This window comes from Danio rerio, chromosome 14, assembly GCF_052040795.2.
Source record: "Danio rerio strain M-AB ecotype USA chromosome 14, GRCz13ab, whole genome shotgun sequence".
Taxonomy (NCBI): domain Eukaryota; kingdom Metazoa; phylum Chordata; class Actinopteri; order Cypriniformes; family Danionidae; genus Danio; species Danio rerio.
Genome location: NC_141034.1, coordinates 38703462 through 38726065, shown reverse-complemented (window position 1 = coordinate 38726065; position 22604 = coordinate 38703462). Strand labels below are relative to the sequence as shown.

The 22604-nt window shown below is 34.4% G+C and overlaps 4 protein-coding genes and 1 long non-coding RNA gene across 8 annotated transcripts in view; 3 read left to right on the top strand and 2 right to left on the bottom strand.

The window, feature by feature from the left end:
* The window catches only part of LOC141377556 (uncharacterized), a 30217-nt gene extending 26116 nt beyond the window's left edge, over positions 1–4101 (top strand). The window contains exon 5 of the long non-coding RNA XR_015507759.1: positions 1838–4101. This is a non-coding gene — a long non-coding RNA (uncharacterized LOC141377556). The remainder of the gene's footprint in view (positions 1–1837) is intronic.
* A 572-nt stretch (positions 4102–4673) lies between these two features.
* On the bottom strand, positions 4674–6378 carry foxi3b (forkhead box I3b). The gene is given in 2 exon segments (NM_198918.1): positions 4674–5288; positions 5696–6378. Coding segments are annotated over 2 exon segments (1152 nt in total). The 5' UTR covers positions 6291–6378; the 3' UTR covers positions 4674–4731.
* Positions 6379–7809: 1431 nt separating this feature from the next.
* On the top strand, positions 7810–8902 carry syce3 (synaptonemal complex central element protein 3). The gene is given in 3 exon segments (NM_001135986.3): positions 7810–8115; positions 8354–8462; positions 8580–8902. Coding segments are annotated over 2 exon segments (294 nt in total). The 5' UTR covers positions 7810–8115; the 3' UTR covers positions 8765–8902.
* Positions 8903–10228: 1326 nt separating this feature from the next.
* On the bottom strand, positions 10229–22007 carry lcp2b (lymphocyte cytosolic protein 2b). 4 transcript variants are annotated; one of them, XM_087281820.1, is made up of 15 exons: positions 19460–22007; positions 18998–19060; positions 16855–16901; positions 14305–14370; positions 14165–14193; positions 14037–14071; positions 13755–13953; positions 13587–13660; positions 13437–13500; positions 12775–12852; positions 12641–12695; positions 12499–12565; positions 12136–12222; positions 11798–11953; positions 10229–10540 (listed from the first exon to the last, which is right to left on the bottom strand). In XM_087281820.1, exons 1-15 carry the CDS (start codon positions 19526–19528, stop codon positions 10415–10417), a joined length of 1215 nt encoding a protein of 404 aa, XP_087137946.1. In that variant the 5' UTR covers positions 19529–22007; the 3' UTR covers positions 10229–10414. The 4 variants fall into 4 exon arrangements, with proteins under 4 accessions (XP_087137946.1, XP_087137948.1, XP_087137945.1 ...); XM_087281822.1 differs by having other exon boundaries at positions 12136–12210; XM_087281819.1 differs by having other exon boundaries at positions 14037–14074; positions 19460–20146.
* Positions 12528–22604, top strand: part of gria1a (glutamate receptor, ionotropic, AMPA 1a) — a 382253-nt gene continuing 372176 nt past the window's right edge. Inside the window, exons 1-2 of the mRNA XM_087280929.1 lie at positions 12528–12586; positions 13596–13686. The gene's annotated coding sequence lies outside the window, so the exon portion shown is untranslated. The remainder of the gene's footprint in view (positions 12587–13595; positions 13687–22604) is intronic.

Below are 22604 nucleotides of genomic sequence, written 5' to 3'. Positions count from 1 at the left end.
TTTGCATGGGATTGAATTAAGAGAAGGAAATGCTGACATTAAAAGAAATCTTAGGTGTTTAAAGTAATAGAAAGACTTGTTAGAGTTTAATCTTCTCTTTAGTTTGAAGGTTTAAAAGATTTTCATGTAATGCTTTGAGTTTTGAGGTTACCACTTTGCAGAAGCACCCATGGTTTGGGTGTTGGCATTAGCAAAAATTCAGTTTGTCGCTTTGCTCAACTGTCCTAAATTAATTCTGAGATGTTTATAGATAATGCTTAAATGACACTTTTTATTTATTTAGGATGACTTTAAATAAAACTAGCAGACTAAAAACTAAGAAACCAAAATGCAATTTGTTTTAGTTAAATTTTAGAGTTCAAGTTAAAAATACAAATGTATTTACACTTTTATTTGATAAAATCATATTGGACCAACTCAATTATATTTAAATGTGTAAATAGGTTTTATAGTGTATATGTTTATGTTTTTATTTTGTTCACATTTGTCTGTCATTCTTTTAATTAACTACTGTAAGCCAAATCAGAGCAAAAATCATTTTAAAATATTTCTGTTTTAAATTGAACACTTGCTGTCAGGTTTTTTTTTTAATTATTATTAATGCATACTAAAATAAATGATTTAACGGATGATGAGGTGGCTTTAGATATGTTTTTATGTATAAATATAAAACATACAGTCAAGATGTTTAGCCCAGTTATAAACTTTTTTCTTTTTCAAATATTTCCAAAATGATTTTTAACAGAACAAGGATTTTTACAGTATTTCCAATAATATTTTTTCTTCTAGATAAAGTCTTTTTTATTTTATTGCGGCTAGAATAAAATAAGTTTTTATTTTTTAAAAACCATTTTATGGTCAATATTACTAGCCCCTTATGCAATATATACATTTTTTTTATGATTGTCTACAGAACAAACCATCATTATACAGTGTCTTGCCTAATTACCCTAACTTGCCTAATTAACCTATTTAAGCTTTTAAATTGCACTTTAAGCTGAATGCATCTTAGTAAAATAGAATGTAATGTCATCATGGCAAAGATAAAATAAATTGATCATTGGAAATTAATTATTAAAACGATTATGCTTAGAAATGTGTTGATAAAATCTTTCTGTTAAACAGAAATTAGGGAAAAATAGGGGGTTAATAATTCAAGAGGGCTAATAATTCTGACTTCAATTTCAACAGACAAACATTTTTATTTGTAAATTAATTTATGTCAGATAAATGAATAAATGTACAGCTTTAGTGACTGCATCTTAACATAAAAAGCTCTCAACATGTTCATGGAGGAAAATACATTTGCGGTGTATTTCAAAATCCAAGTAGGGGTCAGTGCAAGAACACAGGGTGTAAAATAACAGCCACTAAATACTCATATAGACGTGCCAAAAAGAAAGGTGTATTTCTCAATGGCAAAATAAGCAGTTGGTAATTTGCATCATTACAGTTCAGTGAGAGGGTGTAGAGTTTTCAACCAAAAGCCAAATCTCCTTAAATTTGCTTTATTGTTAGCTTTAGTAGGGCTGAGTGTTCCTTCTGTTTCTTTTGGCACATTTGAAGCAGACGGTACAAATTAGAACAAGTCCTTCTTGCCTACTTTCACCTGCCACAGCTACTTTTGGTCTGGTGCTTGACTGGCATGGGAATATATGATATGTCATAGAATATATATACACTGTGGCATAACAAGCAAACATATATGTCATATGCAAATACAACATCAGCAAAACACTTTTCTGTTAAAATGTCTTTCATTTTCTACCATTCGTATTGATGTGAATAATGATGGTATTTTCTTTTTCTTTTTTTTTCTTTTTTTTTTTTTTTGCAGTTCACACGCCAACAGGAATATCATAACTCATTTCCCAGATGAATCCAATGGTCCCAATGACTGAATAATGGTATGTTTTTGCATGTTACATTAACTAAAGTATGGCCTTAGTGATAAATCCACAGATTTCATACTATATCAGTTTTCCCTGTCTGAAAGAACAAATCCCTTAGGGCATGGATTGTCTCGAGGGCTCATTCTTTATCTGTTTGAGCTTCTGATCGCACACATTAAACAGAAAGCAAGTAGGGAAATAAAGATGAAACCCAGATTTGATTAATTCTTAAGGAAAAAATGCGGTTTCGTGATCTCCTGGGGTGTGTTGTGAACTGTTATGCAAAACAGTTGTTATATGAGCTGAGGTCTTCGTGGTAAAATTGAGCCTGCTTCCAGGTACACCTTAAGTCAGGTAAAGGCTGTCAGAAACAACCAAATAAATTCATTTCTGTCACTATAACTGATTTGCTGATAGAATGTGTCTGTTGGTGACCTTGGTAAAAGTTGCCAAACAAAGTCCTCCATCATGTAGACATTTTAGGATTTTTCTAATGGATATCTTGACAGTACAAACAGACGTACTGCTGCTGCTCTGTTGCTACGAAGACTGTTCAAACAAAATTAAGTCCCAGAAACTGTTCTGAAAGATTAGTTTGTCTGAATCAAAGGCTGAATTTTTACCTAATCATATGATTAATTTATGTCTTTGGTATTTTGTGGCGTATTAAAAGGATAGTTCACCTTAAAATGAAAAATTCTGCCATCATTTACACAACCTCCATTTGTTTTAGTCTTGTACAGTTTTCTTAGAATGAACACAAAATAAGAAATGGCACAATACAAATACAATACAAAATGTGTTCTTTCAACATTTCTCTTTTTAATAAAGCTATTTTCAAAAGGGTTCAATTCTAAAGTAATAAAATCTATTTTAATATTTTCCCATTTATTTATCCCACCTATTGCCATCACAGTTGTTATTAGTCAGTTTGAGTCATCACACTTTTGGATGTGACTCAAAACAATTTAATGGATTCACTCTCACAAAAATTTCCAGTTTATACAGTTAAAGTCAGAATTATTTGCACCCCCCTTTTTTGTTTTTTTTAATATGTTCCAAATGATGTTTAACAGAGCAAAGGATTTTTCACAGTATGTCTGATAATATTATTTTTTTCTGGAGAAAGTCTTATTTGTTTTATTTCTGCTAAAATAAAAGCAGTGTTTATTGTTTTTAAAATATTTTGATAATATCAAAATTATTAGCCCCTTTAAGCTTTACATTTTTTCCGCTAGTCTACTGAACAAACCATCATTATACAATAACTTGCCTAATTACCCTAACCTGCCTAGTAACCCTAATTAAGCTAGTTAAGCCTTTAAATGACACTATAAGCTGTATAGAAGTCTTGAAAAATATCTATTAAAATATTATTTACTTTCATTAAGGCAAAGATAAAATAAATCAGTTATTAGAGATGAGTTATTAAAACTATAATGTTTAAAATATATGTTAATATATGTATCTCCATTAAACAGAAATTGGGGAACAAAAATAAACAGGGAGGCTAATAATTCTGACTAACTATACAGTATGTGACTGTTGGCCCTTTTAGCAGCATGGAAAACAAAACCGTAATTAAAAAGACAATTAAATATATACAGAAAATGTCATCCATTTAGTTTCTGATCCATTTTTATTAATTAATAAATCCCATTTTAATCTGCAGTATAATTTAGCACACATATCACTTCATGTGTGAAAAGCAGAAAGTGTCCAATTTTAGATTTAATATTAAGTGTTTAAATATAATTGAGTATTTGTGTGACATTTAATCTAAAATAATTGTAATTTGAATTTTTGTTCTTACTAAAATGTTTCGTTTTTTAAAGCAATTAATAATCAGAATAATGTCCTTTCATTTGCTTCAGTGTATATAGATGAATGGAGAAGGAATCATAACAGAACATGCAGTAAATTAATCTGAATCTATAAGTCACTGTATCAAACTTTTCTGTTAACTAAATAAAATGTTATCTCCCATGTCATTGGTGCGTGAAAACAAGTGCTGACAAATAAGTATAATCAATGCACTGCCGAAAACTGTGTTATCAACAGTCTCCTACATACTACGAAGAGAAAGTCTCAAGAGGGGGGGAAATGAAGTTGCGACAGTTAGAAGGACCTGGTGAAACAAGTTCTTGATCTTTCAAGGTCATCTTGTTTTTTCCATTGGACGATCTAAATCGGAGACACGATTACTTCTAAAAAAAAAAAAACCTCTGTAGTACAAAATACTAAAATATAACAATATTCAATAACAATAATTGAATAACATCCAAGTCAGTTTTATTTTAAATATTTTTATTAAAAAAGGAAACAATATACACCTTTAAGGAACCTCAGTAAAATAAAATAAAATAAATTCCAACATTCACACATACAACAAATATACATAAACAGAATTAGTCATGTTAAAATACAAAGGCAGACAGGATCATATGACAACACCAGCATGCAGCAAAAGAAGAAAATCTGCTACACCGTATGCATTTTCTCTGCTTATCTGCTCAGTTTCGTTACAGGTGTTTGCAGTCAGTGACAGTAATATGAGTTAGGAATGAGATGGGTGTGTAGAATGGCTTGATGTCAGCAGCTGACCTCGGGTCAGAGCTGCTGGTAGCAGGGGCCTTTTGCTGGAGTCAGCCTGTCATATCTGCTGCTGACTAGGCTATTCCTGTGGGAATTCATTCGTATCTTGTGCCCACAGAACTCAAAGGAGTTCAGTTAGGCCAATAGCAGTGTATAGTTTCAGGAAAACAACAGTGTTTTTTCTTACCCCCATAGTCAGTAACATGAATTGGTTGATCAGCTTGTCTGTCGTCTGCTTCCCATCCTACACCTCTGTGCCTTCCCGAGGGTAAAGAATACCCGTTGAGCTCAAACCAGGGAAGAAATGGCCATTAAACTGACTGAGAACAGGTCCGCTGTAAGCTAACGTGGAGTGGGAGGGTGACGAGGACATGGGTGGCGGTGGGGGCAGAGGTGAAGCCCAATCGGACACCGTAGTGCTTGGAGTGAAGGTGGAAAAACCTGTGGTTTGTGAAGCTCTCTGTGCCCCGTCTACTGGCAGACTGAGTGTAAAGGGGCGACTCAGGGGATCCGCTTCCATGTCAAGAGATCCGGCCGCAACTCCAGACATCTCAGTCAGGAAGTTGCTCAAGCATGGCGATGGACCCGTGGATGCGGGTGATGGGCCCTTTTCTGGTGAAGTGGAAATGTCAATGGATTGACTTTTCGGGCTACCCCTGCCATTACTGTCTCCTGACTCATTCCCTCCAGAACTGCTTTTCTCTGGGAGACTGTCAGACTTTCTCTTTCTCTTGCGTCTGAAGTTGCCATTGTCAAACATTTTTTCACAATTCGGATCTAAGGTCCAGTAATTGCCCTTCCCTTTAAATCAGAGAGATTAAAAAAGTAAAAAAGATTGAAAAGAGTAGCATGATAAATAAATGATTATATGATTTATTTTAAAAATATATTATATTTGTTAATTTGCTATGAATTATTAATAGTGTAAAAATTACAATTTATTTATTTATTTATATTATATAATACATTGTATATATATATATATATATATATATATATATATATATATATATATATATATATATATATATATATAGAATATCTAACTCTAAAAATAGACATTTTTGTAATTATTTTACATCATATTTTAATATCTAATAATAAAAATATATACATATTTAAATAAAACTCACTATTATTTGTATTGTCTTTGAGAGATTTTATCTTAATTTAATAAATAAACAATAAGCAAAACAAAAAACACTCACCTGGATCATCTTCATCTCGTGGAACTTTTTTGAAACAGTCATTGAGTGAGAGGTTGTGTCGAATTGAGTTTTGCCATCCTGCTTTGCTCTTGTTGTAGAAAGGGAAATTGTCTGCAACATACTGATAAATCTGACTGAGGGTCAGGCGGCGTTCTGGGGCACCATGTATAGCCATCGCAATAAGAGCGGAGTATGAATACGGTGGCCTGACCAGCTTCATTAGATCCTCCTGAGACGGCATGGAGAACCAGCTCAATTCCCCTCCAGGACCACCCGGTGGCCCAGGTCCTAAATAGGGCCTCTGCATGCCGTAGTGCTGGGGAACGAAAGAAGGTCCAGCAGGGCCAGGCGTTCCTCCCAGATAAGGAGCGCTGTTCATTCCTGGACTGTTGAACCACAGGTAGGGGTTAGGTGAGGAGGCGGCATAGTCTCCAAGTTCGTATGAAGACGGGTTGGTTCTTTGTGGACTTGGAAGGGATGGAGGCGGATAGTAGCTGTCGCTGTACAGACTCAGTTCTGGAGGTTCCTGTCCTAGGCTAGGGAACTGAGGCCCACATCTTGTCGGAGACTGACCTTGAGACTCGTAGGATGTCATTGCTCGATCCTGAGGGTGCTCCAGTTGGCATAAGAAAAAAAGTCTGTTATGTTTTCTATTTCTCCTGTCCTCTGATGACCTTCTCTTTAATGTTATCCCCTAAGAATATTTTCAAGAGCTCCTGTTTGTGTCCTCTGTCAGTGCTATTGTGCTTTCTTCTGCTGTATTAACATTGTCACTTGTTGCACCTGTTTTATTTATGCATAGGTAGCACCGCCTCAGTCCCACCTTATTGAAACCTTCAACGTGTTTAGGCTCTTCTTGACACAGCCCCTATAACCACCCACCCATCCACTCCACACAAACCAGCAGCACCAGCATTCACCTGGAGGCATTCACGGAGTTGAGCTGACAGTGGAATTTTCTGTTACAACCACCTGAAAGTCCTGATACATTACCAGTCAAAAGTGTGGAAAAATTTACAACTGCTGCATTTATTTGATTTAAATTTACAATAGCCTAGCCAAAAGCCTTATATGGGAAAATATTTTAAAAAGCTGCATTTTCAACATCATTACTTTTTGACGTGCAATCATTGAGAAACCATTTTAATGTATGCCGATTTGCTGCTTTATGCCACTTGTTATTGATGTTCAGTGAGGATTAAGGTTTTTATTGTTGGTAATGATGAAAGCTTTTGGTTCTGATTTATATTTTTAAATATTGTAGTTATGATAATAATAATTATAAAATAATAATAATAATAATAATAATAAAGAAGAAGAAGAAGAAGAAATCCTTACATATATATAGCAATTTTCTGAACACTCATGTTACATATTTTGTGGGGGGAATCTCCTTACCCACCTCCAGTGTGCAGCAAGTGGTTCGAAAGACCCAGCCCCCACTGATAAAAGGTCCAGAATTTGTTCCATGTGCTCTTTTGTCTTATTTTGACTGCTATGACATCATTAATTGTGAAAATAACCCATCAAAGAATGCTTGCAATGAATGCAAACTATCATTAAAACATGCAATATTTAAGAAAATAAAGTCATCTTTCACTACAATAGACCAAATTTTATTCTGAATCTTGGACTTTAATCTTGAAAGAAAAAAAAATACCAATAAAAAAGTTTGAAGCACTAACTTAATCAATCAAATTGGCCCATATTTTTTTAAATACTTATTAGGCTATTTTTGGCATGTACTTTCAAAATGCACCTTTTTTTTTTTTTTTACAAAGGAGAGTAGAAAAATAGTCAAGCTCTACATAACTAATACAGGCCTGTATAACATTTTTTATTGTATTCATTTATTTATTTGGCATTTTAATAACTCCAGAAATGATTTATTCAGAGAAAATGTCTTATTGTGCCTTTCATTTAAGCTTAGATAGGCTACATTCTTGTCATTCAACCATTCTGTGTAGCATCATTCAGTGTTGATAGTAATAACATGTTATTAAAGCATGCTAAAACTATTTTAGCTAAGAAATGTAATATTATTGATTAACGTAAATGCAAGTTCAAATAACTTGCTTCTTTGCTTGCTTGTTTTTTTTGGCAATGTCATGATGTCAGCGAGAAGGTCAAGACGTGAAATAATCTATAAGTCGTTTTATTTCTTTAAAACGTACTTATTTTAAAGAGCCAATGCACGAAAATAAATCGTTGTTCACTTCCGTAATCAAGCTGTTAGTTCTAAAGAGAGCGTTTTTGTAGGTAAGGTTATTCGATTCATACCGTGTACCTGCGCGTGCACGCGAGACAGCCGTTACAACTGCGCATGACAATTGCGTACTCGCGCGTGCATTGGAGTTCCTGTCAGCGCTCATAATACAACGAGAAACATAAAGTTGTCTACAATTCGCTTCACTATCAAGGTAATCTGCTTTATTTATGAACTTTTACTGACAGTAAATGCATATTCATTGTTTTAACCTAAGAAACGTCTCGTTGGCTTGAGGTAATGTAGCGTTAACTAATATTTCAATGGAAGGAAACGGGCGACGAACAACGAGTGTAACCGATTGTATTCGACTAAAACTTAAAATATCGTGAAATGACTAAATAAACCACGAAGATTATGTAACAAAAATTACGAAGTTTGCTGGTTTTTAGATGTCTGGCGGTTTGTCTGACGTGCAGTTATGCGAGGACTTCAGTAGTGAAAGTTTGCAACTCAACCAGCATTTGGAGAAAATGACTGAACAAATGGAAGATGTTTCAGGTAGGTAACTTAGCGATCAAATAGCGCATTACAGATGATAATAATAATCAATACTGAAATGAACAGTGTAAAGGAATATATGTACTGTCGATAACCAATATTTCTTTTGGTCCCCAGTGAAGCTGTCTTGTATGACCTACGATATGGTTGTGCTCCGCACCAGTCCAGATCTTGCTGAATCTTTCAAGAGCCTGGAGAATGAGTTCCAGAAGTGCAAAGCGGTCCTCTGTGGTCTTACAGATGGACAAGAAGTAAAATGTCATCCTGCTGATGAAGAACAAGTGTCTCCCAAGACTAATTAAATGTAGACATTCATTGTAGAACAAATGGTTTTGATATAGTTATTTTTTTGCTTTAGTTTTTCAGTGCAGCCATGTAGATCTGTTATTTTAAACATTGTCTATGCATTCACACAAGTTAATAAAAATAATTAAGCATTATCATGCTGACTGCGTTTGATTCATTTTATTAAACTGATAAAAATTGGCTTTTGTATATTTCTGCTTTTCACAAAACATTTGAATTCAGTGTTTTTTCAAATTAATTTAATCATTGTGTTTGTCTATGCACTTGAAACCCGATTTCACTTTCAGATGGAGTCTAAAGGACATTCCAGTGAAAACAGTGAAGGCGGAGCTTCAGATCGCCTGGATTATATTTTGAAGCAGTTGGATTTAATGTCAGAATTTATGGACGAACTAGAAGGTAAACTTGTTAAAAGTTATTTTTCAGCATAGTAGAGACTGGATTATGCCAAATTATCCCCATCCTTATTTTCTTAAATTCTGCAAAACTATTATCAAATATTCCTACAGTATGAAATCTAACAATAATGTGCCATTTGAAAAGTCATTACACACTTTACCGGCAGATTAATAGTTCTCCTTTTCTCGAGGGCTGGCAGAAATTTGTCTGATGGCTTTCAGATGGGTATTTTGTGAACAAAATAAGAAGAAAACATGGCATCTTTGCCAAGGGTGGCAGTTAACAAGACGCTAGCATTAAGACATTAATCTGTACCCTCTGTCTAACATAAACATATCAGCTCTCAGAATATCCTGCAAATCCTCCAGGGCTGTCAATAATGCATTTGATTATGTCACTAAGTTTGGCAAGAACAAAAGTTGGCTGTATCTATTGCTGAGCCCTGCATATCCAGTTAAGCACAACTAAGCACCGTTGTACTGTAATTTTGAACAGTTATGTCCATCTGTGTTATCGGCTCATTTTGTGGATTATCAAGACTAGAAATAACCGTATTTTTTGATTGATTACTGCTAAATTATAATGAACGGATATATTTTCCTATTGGATGCACTGTGCGTTAACAGTATTTTTAATAATACATAACAGAATGCTTCTATTTAGGTACTTTGATTACAGTAAACATAACCTGTTTGTGCTAGTTCAATCAGAATGGAATCAGGGGGTCTCTTATATTCTCCTTGCTGTATGTGAAAACTACAACACTCTTTGTTTTCAGTAAAGACCCAGCTGCTGCAATGTAACCTGACCATGTGCTTCACACACCCTGACAAAATGGCTTGTCTGCAGAATGACGTGGAAACCCCAGCATGGTTAAACTGCCTGCAGATGATGGAGGACTAAATATGTAACTCAGAAAAGTTGTAATTAATTTCATTAAATAAGCAACATTGGCATCAATCACTAAAAGCATCTGAAATATTTCATTTAACACAAATATGCAGTTTAAAAGTAAAAGTGCCTCTAGCTAGCATAGAGTGTAAAAATGTCTCTGAATAAACTCTGTTTAAAAATTTATTTTAAATGTAAAAAGTGTAGACAGTTCTGTCTGATTAAATCATTCTCAATATAATTTATTCATTTAGTTTTTTATGAGAGTTGAGTGATTAAATAAACTTACTGAATGGCAACATTACATTTCATAAAAGTTCTGTATCATAATGTTCATTGCTTTTCTTCTGTGTGGGTCAGTAACCAGCTGGGTGCATGAGACAGCACTGATTCTGAGCTCCAGCTCCACGGTCCAGTCCATCAATCAGAAACAGTGGGTTTTTCATGTGGTGCATGATCATCTCCGCAACACTGGAGTAATTCTGAGACACACATGCAGTCAACTGGGTGAAGGAACTTACAATCTCACACAAACAAAAAAGTTAATGCAACTGATAATCTAAACAAAGTGTTGGAATGAACAACTACTGCAGTATATATATAAAAAAACTCTCTTTAGATTGCTGATAATGGAAAAATAAAATTGGCATATTTGGTAATAACTGAAGTTGAACAATAAACTAAAGCAACTTAGGTTTACTAGATGTTTATGTGTGTGTATTAAATAAAATTGAATAAGGCTTTTGAAAAATGCTTGTTTGTATACTAAAATCAAAATTGTAATAAATTAACGAACCCTTTAAAAATGATTAATTTTTTTATTTATTAAGGCCCTTGTATATTTCCGCTATACTTTTACAAAGATCTTAATATGATATCCTTGGAATATATGACTATCAGCAACAGACCCTTTTCTCATTTTTGGGTTTTTTACTATTTACTTTCATCATAGTTGGGTAAATTTAATAATAATCAGTAAATGTTAAATCTTAAAAATAAATAATAATTTTTATTGGTCATGTGAAACAACATACACTACCGGTCAAAAGTTTGGGGTCAGTACAATTTTTTAAATGTTTTAAATATTTAGCTTATCCTGCTCACCAAGGCAGCATTTATTTAATCAAAATTACAGAAACAAATTGTGAAATGTTATTGCAATATAAAATAATTGTTCAAAAGTAGCTTATAATTTAATTTATTAATTTATTTCAGTGATTTTAATTATGAATTTTCAGCTTCATTTCTCCAGTCTTCATATTCACATGATCCTTCAGAAATTACTATAATGTTAATTTATAATAATGGTAATTAGTAATAAAAGCAATAATGACTAGACTAATAATTTCATCTAAAATATGTACAACAAGTAATAAATATTTAATAAATAAGTATTTAACTTTTTTTTTTTTTTTTTTTTTTTTACATTTAATAAATGCCACCTTGATGAAGAAAAACAAAACGACCCCCAACTTTTGACCAGCGAATTATTGTATAGTTTTGTCTGTACTCCTCAGTGAGGGAATAATTTAATTAAGGGTCCACACAATCTTATTAAAGTCCTAAAGGTAAAAATACAATACCCAACAAAACCACAGTGTTTCATTCGAAAGTTCGATAAACGGCTCCATTCCAAAAAATTTTATTTGTAAAGGCTTGCTTCACATGTCAGATGTTAAAGGGGTGTTCAGGACATATTTAAGATAAACATTTCTGTCAAAATCAACAGATGCCATTACCTCGATGCCATTTAGTCCTGTTCCTAGGGAATATCCATCCTTGTTTCCAAGGAAACGGATCTGGATGTTGTACACTTTTTGCTGGTGCAGTACCATTAGTGTGTATGGTTGTTCTTCACAGCCCTTTGAGCTGTCTCTCACTAAAAAAGTACCATCCTAAAACAGAATATCCAACACTGAGAATGTAGATGTCTTCATATTTTTCCTGCATATTTTCTTTCTCTTAGTATATGAAGTATTTTTTATTGTGGCTTTAATTTCTAGTTAATTATATCTTAAAATTGTTATTTTAGATGAGGGATATATTTAAGGTAAATCAAAAATGTGATACCACTCACCTTTTTCACTTTTCTTAGTGAGACTTCGGCCTCTCCTCGTGATATTTGCCCCACATACCATTGAGGATCCATGTCCTGAGAGCATATGTAAAATGCATTGTTTACAGAGTGGTTCACAGTATGTGATTAATATGATTATTACAGATGGAAACACATTGAAGTTTCTGTGTTGGGAAAATGATGCACAAGGCATGTGGGCTTGGATTTCCTTTGTTTAGCTTCATTGCCTAACAAAACACATGCCTCCCCGTGAAACAACAGTGCCATCTTGTGGTTGTCAAGACAATTTGCATGGTTTGGGTGTGAGGTCATTGTTTTTTTTTTATACTTGTGAGATGCTTACTGTCGTGTGATTTTGCTCACCTGCTCCATCTTCTCATTTACTTCTACAGGTGGAGGAGGAAAGTCATCCATCTGTTGCATGTTAAATCTGTGTTGAAGATTCACTAAAGTAAGCTCACTTATTTCACAAGCCAGAATGCACACTGTTGATAAATAGACTCACCTTTGTGTAGGTAATGTTGCTGGTTTTGTAGCCATTGGTATGTTTTTTTTAGGTGCTAGTATAAAGGAGCATAAGTTAAAAAATGTTTATGGCCACACATATTATATCAGTCTAGAGTAAAAACAAAATGGCACCTGGTTTCTCAGTTTGTTTTTTAGATGAGCCAGGTTTCTTACTGCGATCTACTGTTGGCACTGCTGGTGTAGGTTTGGCTGTGGATGCGATTTGAGAACATTTAGACATTATGCTTCATGGGGGTTCCTGCAGGTCATGACATTTCTGGAGTATCAGAAATTCAGATAATTTTTGAAATTGTCCAAGTCATGAATTATCAGGGAATTTTGTTTGTCGCTTTAAACTTTTGTTTCCCTTTATCAAAATGAAATTTTTCTATACTAAATCATGTTTTTATCACAATGTTTTAGACATTTAGCTTATTGTTATGGCTATTTGTTCAATGCCAGTTTATTCCTTCTCCACTCATACTTCTTAACTAAGGCAAACATGTCAGGAAAAAAACATTTCAAGAGTTTTGGTTACAAAATGACCAATTCAAAGACTGAGTGTTAGATTGGGTTCTCTTCATTCTTTAAATTTTATTTTGAATTTTTTCAAAATCTAAGGTAAATTACAGATTGTTTCTCTAATAATGGCTGTTCAATCAATCAATTTATTTTTAAATTATGTTAAGCACAACAGCACCTTATAGGTCAAGAAAATTCATCTTTTTAATCAGCGTAAGACAGATAAGTCTGAATTTGGCATTTAACTGAGAGGGATTTAAAACGAAACATACCTTGATTTGGGGGAATGAAAGGCCTCTGTGGAGAAGGATCTGGTCGTGATGGAGGCTTTGAGATCTATAAGTAAAGTCAGTCATCTTGTGCATAAGTTTACAGTGAATGAGTTTTGAACGAGTGTGTATACTGAAACATTTTTTACTTACATTTAAAAGCCCTCTGGGAAGCCGACCTGAACTGTTGTCCTGTGGTGGTCTTGCAGAACCACGTGGGCAGGTGTCTATACAAAAGGCACACAGCAAAACGGTGAGTTATTATTTCTAAATTGAATACATGGATGGATGCGTTCATGTGTAGAGTGATTTTGATGGTACCTATATAATCACCGTCACTCATAGGCTTGGCAGCCCGAAAGTGAGTTGGTATTTCTGATGGTATTTCACTAGGAGGTGCTTCGTAGTCATCGTCAGAGTTTACATTTTCTGCAGTGTCACCTGAGGCTGCACATATGTAATTGTCTTCAAACTCATTATTATCTGGCTCCTCATAGTCGTTGTCACTATCCTCTTGGTCCTAGAAAAACAGATGCACTAATATTAATTGTTAATTGTCAAAATGTTTAAGAATTTAAAAAAAACTGTTACACCAAGACTTACGAATTCATCAGAATCCCAACCTCCTGAAGTAGGTTCTACTGTTGTACAATGAAAATCAAATATAAACATTTTAGATTGTGCATATAATGGGTCCAAAACCATATTTGTTTATATTTGACAAAATTTACCTTGGTTTGGAGGCTTCCTATGATCTGATCTAGTCGAGACAAAGATTCATAACTTGACAAACTCAAGCACATAGAGGTTTTTCAGTTTTGTGTTTTATTATTAGCCAAACAATAATTAGAAAATAGGTCATCTTGCTTACCTGTGAAATAGGCTCTTCTTTTCTTTGTTGTTCTGGTTAATGTCTTTGCAGATTTTTGTGATAAATCTTTCACATAGAAAAAAGTCAGAATAACAAAAGATCATTACAAGCTCGAAACGAGAGGTAGCAATAAAAGAGATTTTATTTATAGAGAAAGCATATCAAATGCAGGTAAATTTGCCTAAATTGGGTAAATTTTAAACAGTCAAATAACTTCTGTGAAACTAAAATTATCGCTATCAGTCAGTGTAACATAAAAATAAATATTCTGGCCTATACATAAAATATATATGTGAATAAATAAAAATAGTTTTTATATTTGGAGCAATATATAGTACAGATACATTATGTAAATAATTTTAAGTTTTTTTGTCTGAATTCTATCTGTATGCTTTTAAGAGTTTTGAATTCGTTATCAATAGGCCAAAGCGAACAGTGGCTCAGTGATCAGCACTGTCACCTCACAGCAAGAAGTTAGCTGGCTCGAGTCCTGACTGGGCCAGTTAGAATTTCTTAGCAATGTCGCCTCATAACAAGAAGGTTGCTGGTTCGATTTCCGACTGGGCCAGTTGGCATTTTTGTGTGGAGTTTGCGAGTTCTCCCTGTGTTCATGTGTGTTTCTTCTGGGTGTTGCGGTTTGCCCCACAGTCCAAGACATGCGCCATAGGTAAATTGAATAAGCTAAATTGGCCCTAATGTATGTGCTCAAGCCTACGCTACCGTAATCTCTGATCCCTTAGGCGACACTGCATCCAGAATAGTTATTCATATATATCACTACATGGGCTTAGGACTACTTTGGCAAACCTTTGTCAAGTACAACAATACATACAGTAGTTGCATCCACAAATGCCAGTTAAAACTGTAGTGTGCCAAAAGGAAGCCCTTTGCTAACAGTGTTCAGAAGTGTTATCGACTTCTCCGGGTTGAATGTGAGAGTGTATGGGTGTTTCCCAGTGCTGGGTTGTGGCTGGAATAGAGCTCCACAATTAAGCGTAAAAAGATCGCAATCTCGATTTGACCCCTTAGACCAGTGGTTCTCAAACTGTGGTACGTGTACCACTAGTTGTACAAAGGCTTCCTTTTAGCGCGGCGCGGAGGAAAGAAATATGTCATGTACATGCTACACACATTTCAAAATGTATCAAAAATTATGTATATAATATGCCATATATGACATATAGCTTATATGTCTCAGGTAATCTGCCACGTTTTTTTTTAACTGTGCAGAGTTGTAGCTGCTTAACTGGGCCTACTACACTACTGTACTTCAATACTGCTCATTTTGGTGGTACTTGGAGATAAAATTTTTTTCTGAGGTGGTACTTGATGAAAAACGTTTGAGAACCACTGCCTTAGACGATCTTAATTCAGCATTTCTACGATTCTGTCAATCATATTTTTATGTTCAGAAGAAAAGCAATGGTGGCCGCACAAGTCTTCACATTGTTTTACATACGTTGTTCAGCAACATGGACACCTCCAAATGATGTTGAAAGAGTCACATGCTGGATTTATAAAATACAATTCACCCCAAAAATGTAATTTCTGTCTTCATTTAAAGATGTATTTGCGACCGCAAAATCACACGTGACGTGAGCTGCTGACCATCAGCTGTTACCACAGAGAGGCGGGTGCGCTCGCTGAATGAAGTCTACTTTAGTGAACAGAACCTGCATAAGCTGTGAATAACAGGTAATAGAGTTGTAAATAACATTCAGTTTGTGGCACAGAGTGATCGTTTGGGAGTTGCCCGGGAAGTGAACCGAACTTAGCAGTGAAAATTAAACCGAAAGCGCACACAGTGTTGCCAGATGTAGCTGACTGATTCCAGCCCAAAAAGTATCCAAAACCTGCTGAAATGCAAAAATACCCACCTAGTCTTCTGTATTCATGAAAATCACGTCAGTGACAGATTTTAAGCAGAAAAATACAGATTGCAAGCATACATCTCAAACACAATAATTCAACATCAGAATTATCAGCATTAATGACTAGGACAAATCTAAAGTCTGTTCAAGTCCACCATTCAAGTCAATACAAAATTTAGCATTTTAACCAACAGTAGAGCTACACAGCCTATTGCTGTTTTACTACATGTTTGAGAATAACAATAATTATTAACCTTTATTTTATATCTACAGAATCGTGAGAAAATCGTGATCTTTATTTTAGGCAAAAATATTCAATTCTTATTATAGCCAGAATCGTGCAGCTCTAGGCTGGAAGGGCGTCCGCTGCGTAAAACTGGATAGGTTGGCGATCCATTCAGCTGTGGCGACTACTGATAAATAAAGGGACTAAGCCAAAGAAAATGAAAAAATAAATATCAATAGGTTTATATTATTATTATTAAAGTGGGATCCTAGCAATGGTATGGTCATGGTTCAGAAATATAACTTGTTTTGCAAGTTGTTTAGAAATAGTGACCGGGAAATCAGTAAGAGCAGGGCCAGTAGGTGCATCCTTTTTCTCCTCAATCAAAATCTTAAATTTATTCATTTTTGCCATCTTTCTGAGATTTTTGTTCTTGTTGAGATTAATACTTACGGAATATGTGGCGTGGGAAACATTTTAAGATCCTTATCAGTCATATTCTAGAACAAGATGGATATAAGAATTATTTGTTCTGTATTGCAATCTGGCATGTCTAGACACATTTCAAAGCATGTAAAACCCCAAATCAGAAAAAGTTGGGACAGTATGGAAAACTGAAATGAAAAAATTAAAAAGTAGAGATTTCTATATTTGCTTTGACTTGTATATCATTGCAGACAATACAACAAAACTTATTTACCGATCATTATTATTTTTTTCTAAATAAGTATGTATTCTATTATGTATGTATATATATATATTAGGTCTTGGTTAAATAATGATGTAATTTGAAACAGGTGATCATAATTATGATTTGGTACAAAAGCAGTATCCAAGAAAGGTGTAGCCCTTTAGGAGCAAAAATGGGCAGAGGATCACTTTGATGTTTCTCAAATAAAGATAGGAAGACATTTGAATATTTCACCTTCAATGGTGCATAACATAATTAAAAGATTCAAGGAATCTGGAGGAATTTCAGTGTGTAAAGACAAGGGCGCAAGCCTAAGCTACAGTCATCTCTAATCCCTCAAGCAGCACTGTATCAAGAATTGTCATTCACATATATAATACTTTGGCAAACCTTTAAGTACCACGATATATAGTTGCATCTACAAATGTTTAGATTTTGGAAAATAATATGCTGCCTTCTTTTCCAGGGATACCCATGCATATTTCAAAAAGACAATGGAAAACCACATTCACATTACAAAGTTGCGGAGAAAGAGGATACAGGTACTTGTTTGGCTTGCAGTCCTGACCCGTCTCCAATAGAGAATGTGTGGCGCATTTTGAAGCGCAAAATTGAAGCACATAATTACACATAAAACACTTCATCACTTGGTGTCTTCAGTCCCTAAACATCCTTTAAGTGTTAAAGTTTAAGTGTTTAAATGCAATGACAACATTACAGTAATAATACTTTACTGGACCAACTTTTTTTGAAATGTGTTGCTAGAACCAAAGTTGGAATACGTGTTTAAAAAAAAGCATCAACAAAAATCACGAGGAAGACATTAAATAATGTTTGTTGTATTGTCTGCAATGAAATACAAGTCAAAGTAAATTTTAAAATCACTTCTTTCTTTTTGTATTTGCTTTTTCCATACTGTGACAGCCTTTTCTGATTTGGGGTTGTATATAAAATGTTCTGTGCAAAAATCTAAATCACCTATAGATTTTTTGTTGTGTTACTTTTTAATTGGGATAATTGAGATTCTTTATGCACTAGAACTCCAACAATAGGCAGAAATGGAATCTCACAATCATCCTGTACATCTGGGATTACACAAAGAACAGAATGGTTTAAAATGCTTTAGGTAAGTATGAAAAATAATAATGGCATAATTTTTATGATTTATTTGCTCATTTTTAAAAAATGTAGCTATAATAGTCTACAGCTGCACAATATACCGTTTCAGCATCGATATTGTTATGTGATCATTCGCAATGTCCCATCGCGCGCATACACAATGTTGAGTCTGGATTATAGTTCATCATTTGCATGTGCTTTTGATGCCTGTGATTGTATAATGACTATAAAAGCATTCAGGCATAAGAAATTGTACTATTTATAAATTTAACAACATAAATTTTTTTTGAATTATTTTTATTTAAATCATTTAGTTACTGCACCTGAATACTGACTCGAGAAACGATAAAAGACTTTTTCAATTGTATCCTTTTCTTGATTGTATTTATAGATTGTTATGCATGAAAATACTCATAACACATACAGAAATGCACTGCAAAAAGCACAGACCACAACGAAAATGTGTAGTGGAACCCCAAAAAGTTTTTACTGTTTGTTTATTAGATTTTATGGAGATGCACTCCCACTGCAGAATCTTCCTAATAGATTTAACATTATAATTTCTTTCCAAATAGAGATTTTCAATTTATCTAGGGAAATTGTATTTATATCCCAATCGCAAAATAAATATCGCAACGCTAGATTTTTCCAATATTGTGCAGCCCTAATTTATTCTGTTTCCTTATGTTATCCGAGATGGACTCACTGCAATGTGCATACAAACAATTTAATTAAAATATATTAGTTTTAAATCAAGTGTGTTGTGATAGAGAGACAAACATTTACCAAGAATCTTGCACCACTCATATTGCTTTTCCTCACTGTTCGGTCACACCCGACTAGTTTCATCTGAAAACAGAAAAAAGTGTGATGCCTGAAAACTGATCTTCAGTCACACATTGCACTTAATAAACTAATAAACTCTTAATAAAATAATCTGTCTTCCTTTACAAAATAACAAAAAAATTTGTCCAATAAAGAGCTCTTGTTTGATAATGGCTCAAACCAGTAGACTTACAATACCTTTATATCTCACTTTATGAAAACTATTTAAATTTACACTGGTCTCAAATAGACAGTTCAGAAAACAGTCAGTCACAATTGAAGTGCTGCAACTGTATAGCAACAGTGTAATTTTGAATTCGATGTTTTACTGCCAAAGGCCTCTTTATTACAAAAGCTTAATAATATCTACTAATTTGTAGTCTTTTTGTAAAGAAAGAAAAAATCATAAACTTCTTTACTCACTCTTTTGAGATAGTCAGCCAAGTTTCCAGAGTTCCATCCCATCACCTCTGACTTAGTCGGCAGATTCATTGTTACTGTAAAGTGGGAATTTGCTGTTCTCTAGTTGCAGATGCTTCTTGCCACTGTGCTTTAGAATTTATCTTTGGTAATAGTTTTTGAATTATACTGTTTCAAGGCGCTTGTCTTGCTTGTGGCTAGTTGGTCAAAGACTGAGTGCGATGACATTGTTGACGCAGAATAGCAGGCTCTCGGCTCTGTTTCCTGTAACTATTTAGAGGAAGTGCCGCATCACCAAAGATGTGAAAGCCAATGTTTAGAGGCTTACAGAGCATAACTTGCATAGTATATATTTATAAATAACTGTGCCTCAGTGTTAATGTGTCGAAGGCATACTGTAGATCTTTCGTCTGTGTTTGATAGTTGCATGTGTTTATAAGCATTGCAAGATTCACAGAAGTACACTAACTATAGATCTATTACTTCAAATGCAAACAGTTCTCACATGTTCTTAGCACAAGCTGCAGTAATAACTAGGCCATGACCACAACGTATGAGAACACAAGACACTGAAAATGCAATGCATTTCACCATTGTAGATCAATGCATCCTAATGCAAAAGGAAACATCCCTTCAGGGAACAAGACAGCATGCAATCTACCACTAAGGTGAGAGTTGAAGGCACTTATCAGTCAACCACAGGACTGACAAAGTGATGTAGTTTCACCAGGGGGCTTTGCATAGCTTGTGTTTTAGCCAGTAAAAAGCAGAAGGAACTTTTGTTGGAGGATGTTTCAAGTGTTAAAGATATCTTGGTGCATGCTTTTGTGCTGTAGATTGTGGTCAGATCTTTTATCAGGGGTGCTATATTTATTCATGATATTATCTTATAAAGTTTTTCTGTTTCGTTTCTCTTTATTTGCAGCTTTATTATCACTTAGTAACTTTAAATAAAAGGAAGAGTAGAGATGAGGCAAATTAATCAAATAATGAAAGTAGTGATATTGACCTGTCAAGCAAAAGACAACCAATAAACTAATGTCAGTGACTTCTAATGAACGTCTTGTGACAAAAATCAGGGAGTCAGTACTTAGCTTGATTGAGAGTGTGTCGCAATTTCTCAGATGAAGAAACAGGGCATTCCCTGTCTTTGTCATGCGCAAGTGCAATCCTTAAGCAAGAAGGAAATAGGTCTTTTGTGGCGCGGAACAGACTGGGATCACTGTTATTGCTGAGTTTTTGAAGTGGGTAAACCAAAGGGCTGCACTGTGATTACAACCTGATTCTATTCATATGAAAGGTCTGTTAAATAAGAGACAAGGAGGGGATGGGATCGGGGGGTCATGGCTGAGATGACGACAACATGGTACTGTATTTGAGGGGATGGCCACTTTGTTCCTTATTCATCAGAGCTCAGCAGGGTGGCCTGGGAAAAAACATAGTGTCCTGAAAGGCAAACAGGCATTTGGTGGGGAGTGAATAGTTTGTTATTGTTGACTGGAGTATTTTGAGTTCAGTTTGAGTCATTTAAAATTTTGTCATTTTGAATTGATAGTTTGGATGCCTTTTATGCAACAGGAAGCTTGTAAATGGTTTTCTGTGACTCTGGATGGTGTATGATGTTAAGTTTCATACTCAAAACAAACATTTTTTTCACTGTGCAGGTGCCATGGGTATTAATTTATATATGTTTATTTTTACTCTCAATGTGCTGGTATCCATTTATTTGCATTTTATGTATTGCCCAAGTCCACATTTTCAGGTAAATAAAGAAATAATGATAATGTTCTGCAGGAAAAATGTCATAATGGGTGACCCAAGGGTGGGTCATTTTAAAAGCAAATTTTTGTTTTTGGGTAAATCCCTTTAAAGTCTCTCTTTTTGTGTTGTTGTCTTTTAACATAGAAGTATTCAAGGAAAGCAAATGAAGTTGTGACATACTTTATTCTGAGTGTCCCACCCCCTATGCTGTGAGCCAAGACCCCCATAGAGCCAATATCCCATCATTCATCAAGCCAGACAGTTTGGCAGATTTATGGCACTTCCCACCGAGTAAATTTACTATGCATCTAGAACTGGCAAATTAAGTGAGAAATCTGCTGATAAAGTATATCAAAACAAATGTCACAATTAGGCCATAATTTAGGTATAACCTAATCACTTATAGTGAACACACAACACGTAAGCCTGGTTTTACTATTTAAATCGGTTTCCAACCTTGTAACGTGACTAATGGACTTAAAATCCTTCCCTTTGATTTATTTACATTCATCGCAGTTGCTTCCGCAGGTGTGATTATGTACACCAACGCAGCGGTAACGCGGATTAACATGCCAAACACCTTCCAGCAGTGGTGTGTTTCCTACGGCTTTGTCTACACTTTTGTCATCGGGACAGCATACTGTCCGCACATCAAAGTGAGCCAGAGTCTTGGCAAGGAAGGCACCTAGTGCGATGTGCTGAGTGTGACAGAGTTGATCCTTTTAAGAGTATTCATTAAATAAACGGCTATACGGTGTACTACTAATTGAGATCACGTTGATTTCTCTTCACGCGTTTTTCCCTGCGGCGCGTGTCTATAATATAACCTAGCGTCCATATTACACAATGCAACAAATAGGCTATGACACACACACACACACACACACACACACACACACACACATATATATATATATATATATATATATATATATATATATATATATATATATATATATATATATATATATATATATATATATATATATATATATTTTTTTTTTTTTTACTTTATTAATATTTATGAACCTTGCAGCCAATAGGTAATTAGCACGACGCACATTAGTTTGCTAAACAAAATATGTAATCTAATTTTAGCAGCTATAATGATAGCCTACATATGTGTTATGAAGTATTTTTCTGCATAAACAAACCCAGACACCACAGATATTTTTTTGGAAGTTTCATCATACACGCTTGGGTTGGAAATGTCTAAACATTATTTTCGTATTGGTCACTTTATAGCTTTATACATTTGCAAATAACAGTTTGTTACAAAATGTATTAATAACCTGTATTTTTAAGAAGTATCAGCATTGTCTTCATTTATTTGATTAAACATACAAAAAAAAACTAAGATTGAAACATAATTTATATGAAAATAAAA

Coding starts and splice junctions, on each gene's coding strand:
- lcp2b (XM_087281819.1), bottom strand. CDS start 19,528: ATGAATCTGCCGACTAAGTCAGAGGTGATGGGATGGAACTCTGGAAAC. Junction 14,194..14,304: donor AAGAAGAGCCTATTTCACAG/GTAAGCAAGATG, acceptor TGTCTCGACTAG/ATCAGATCATAGGAAGCCTC. Junction 13,661..13,754: donor GAGTGACGGTGATTATATAG/GTACCATCAAAA, acceptor CCTTTTGTATAG/ACACCTGCCCACGTGGTTCT.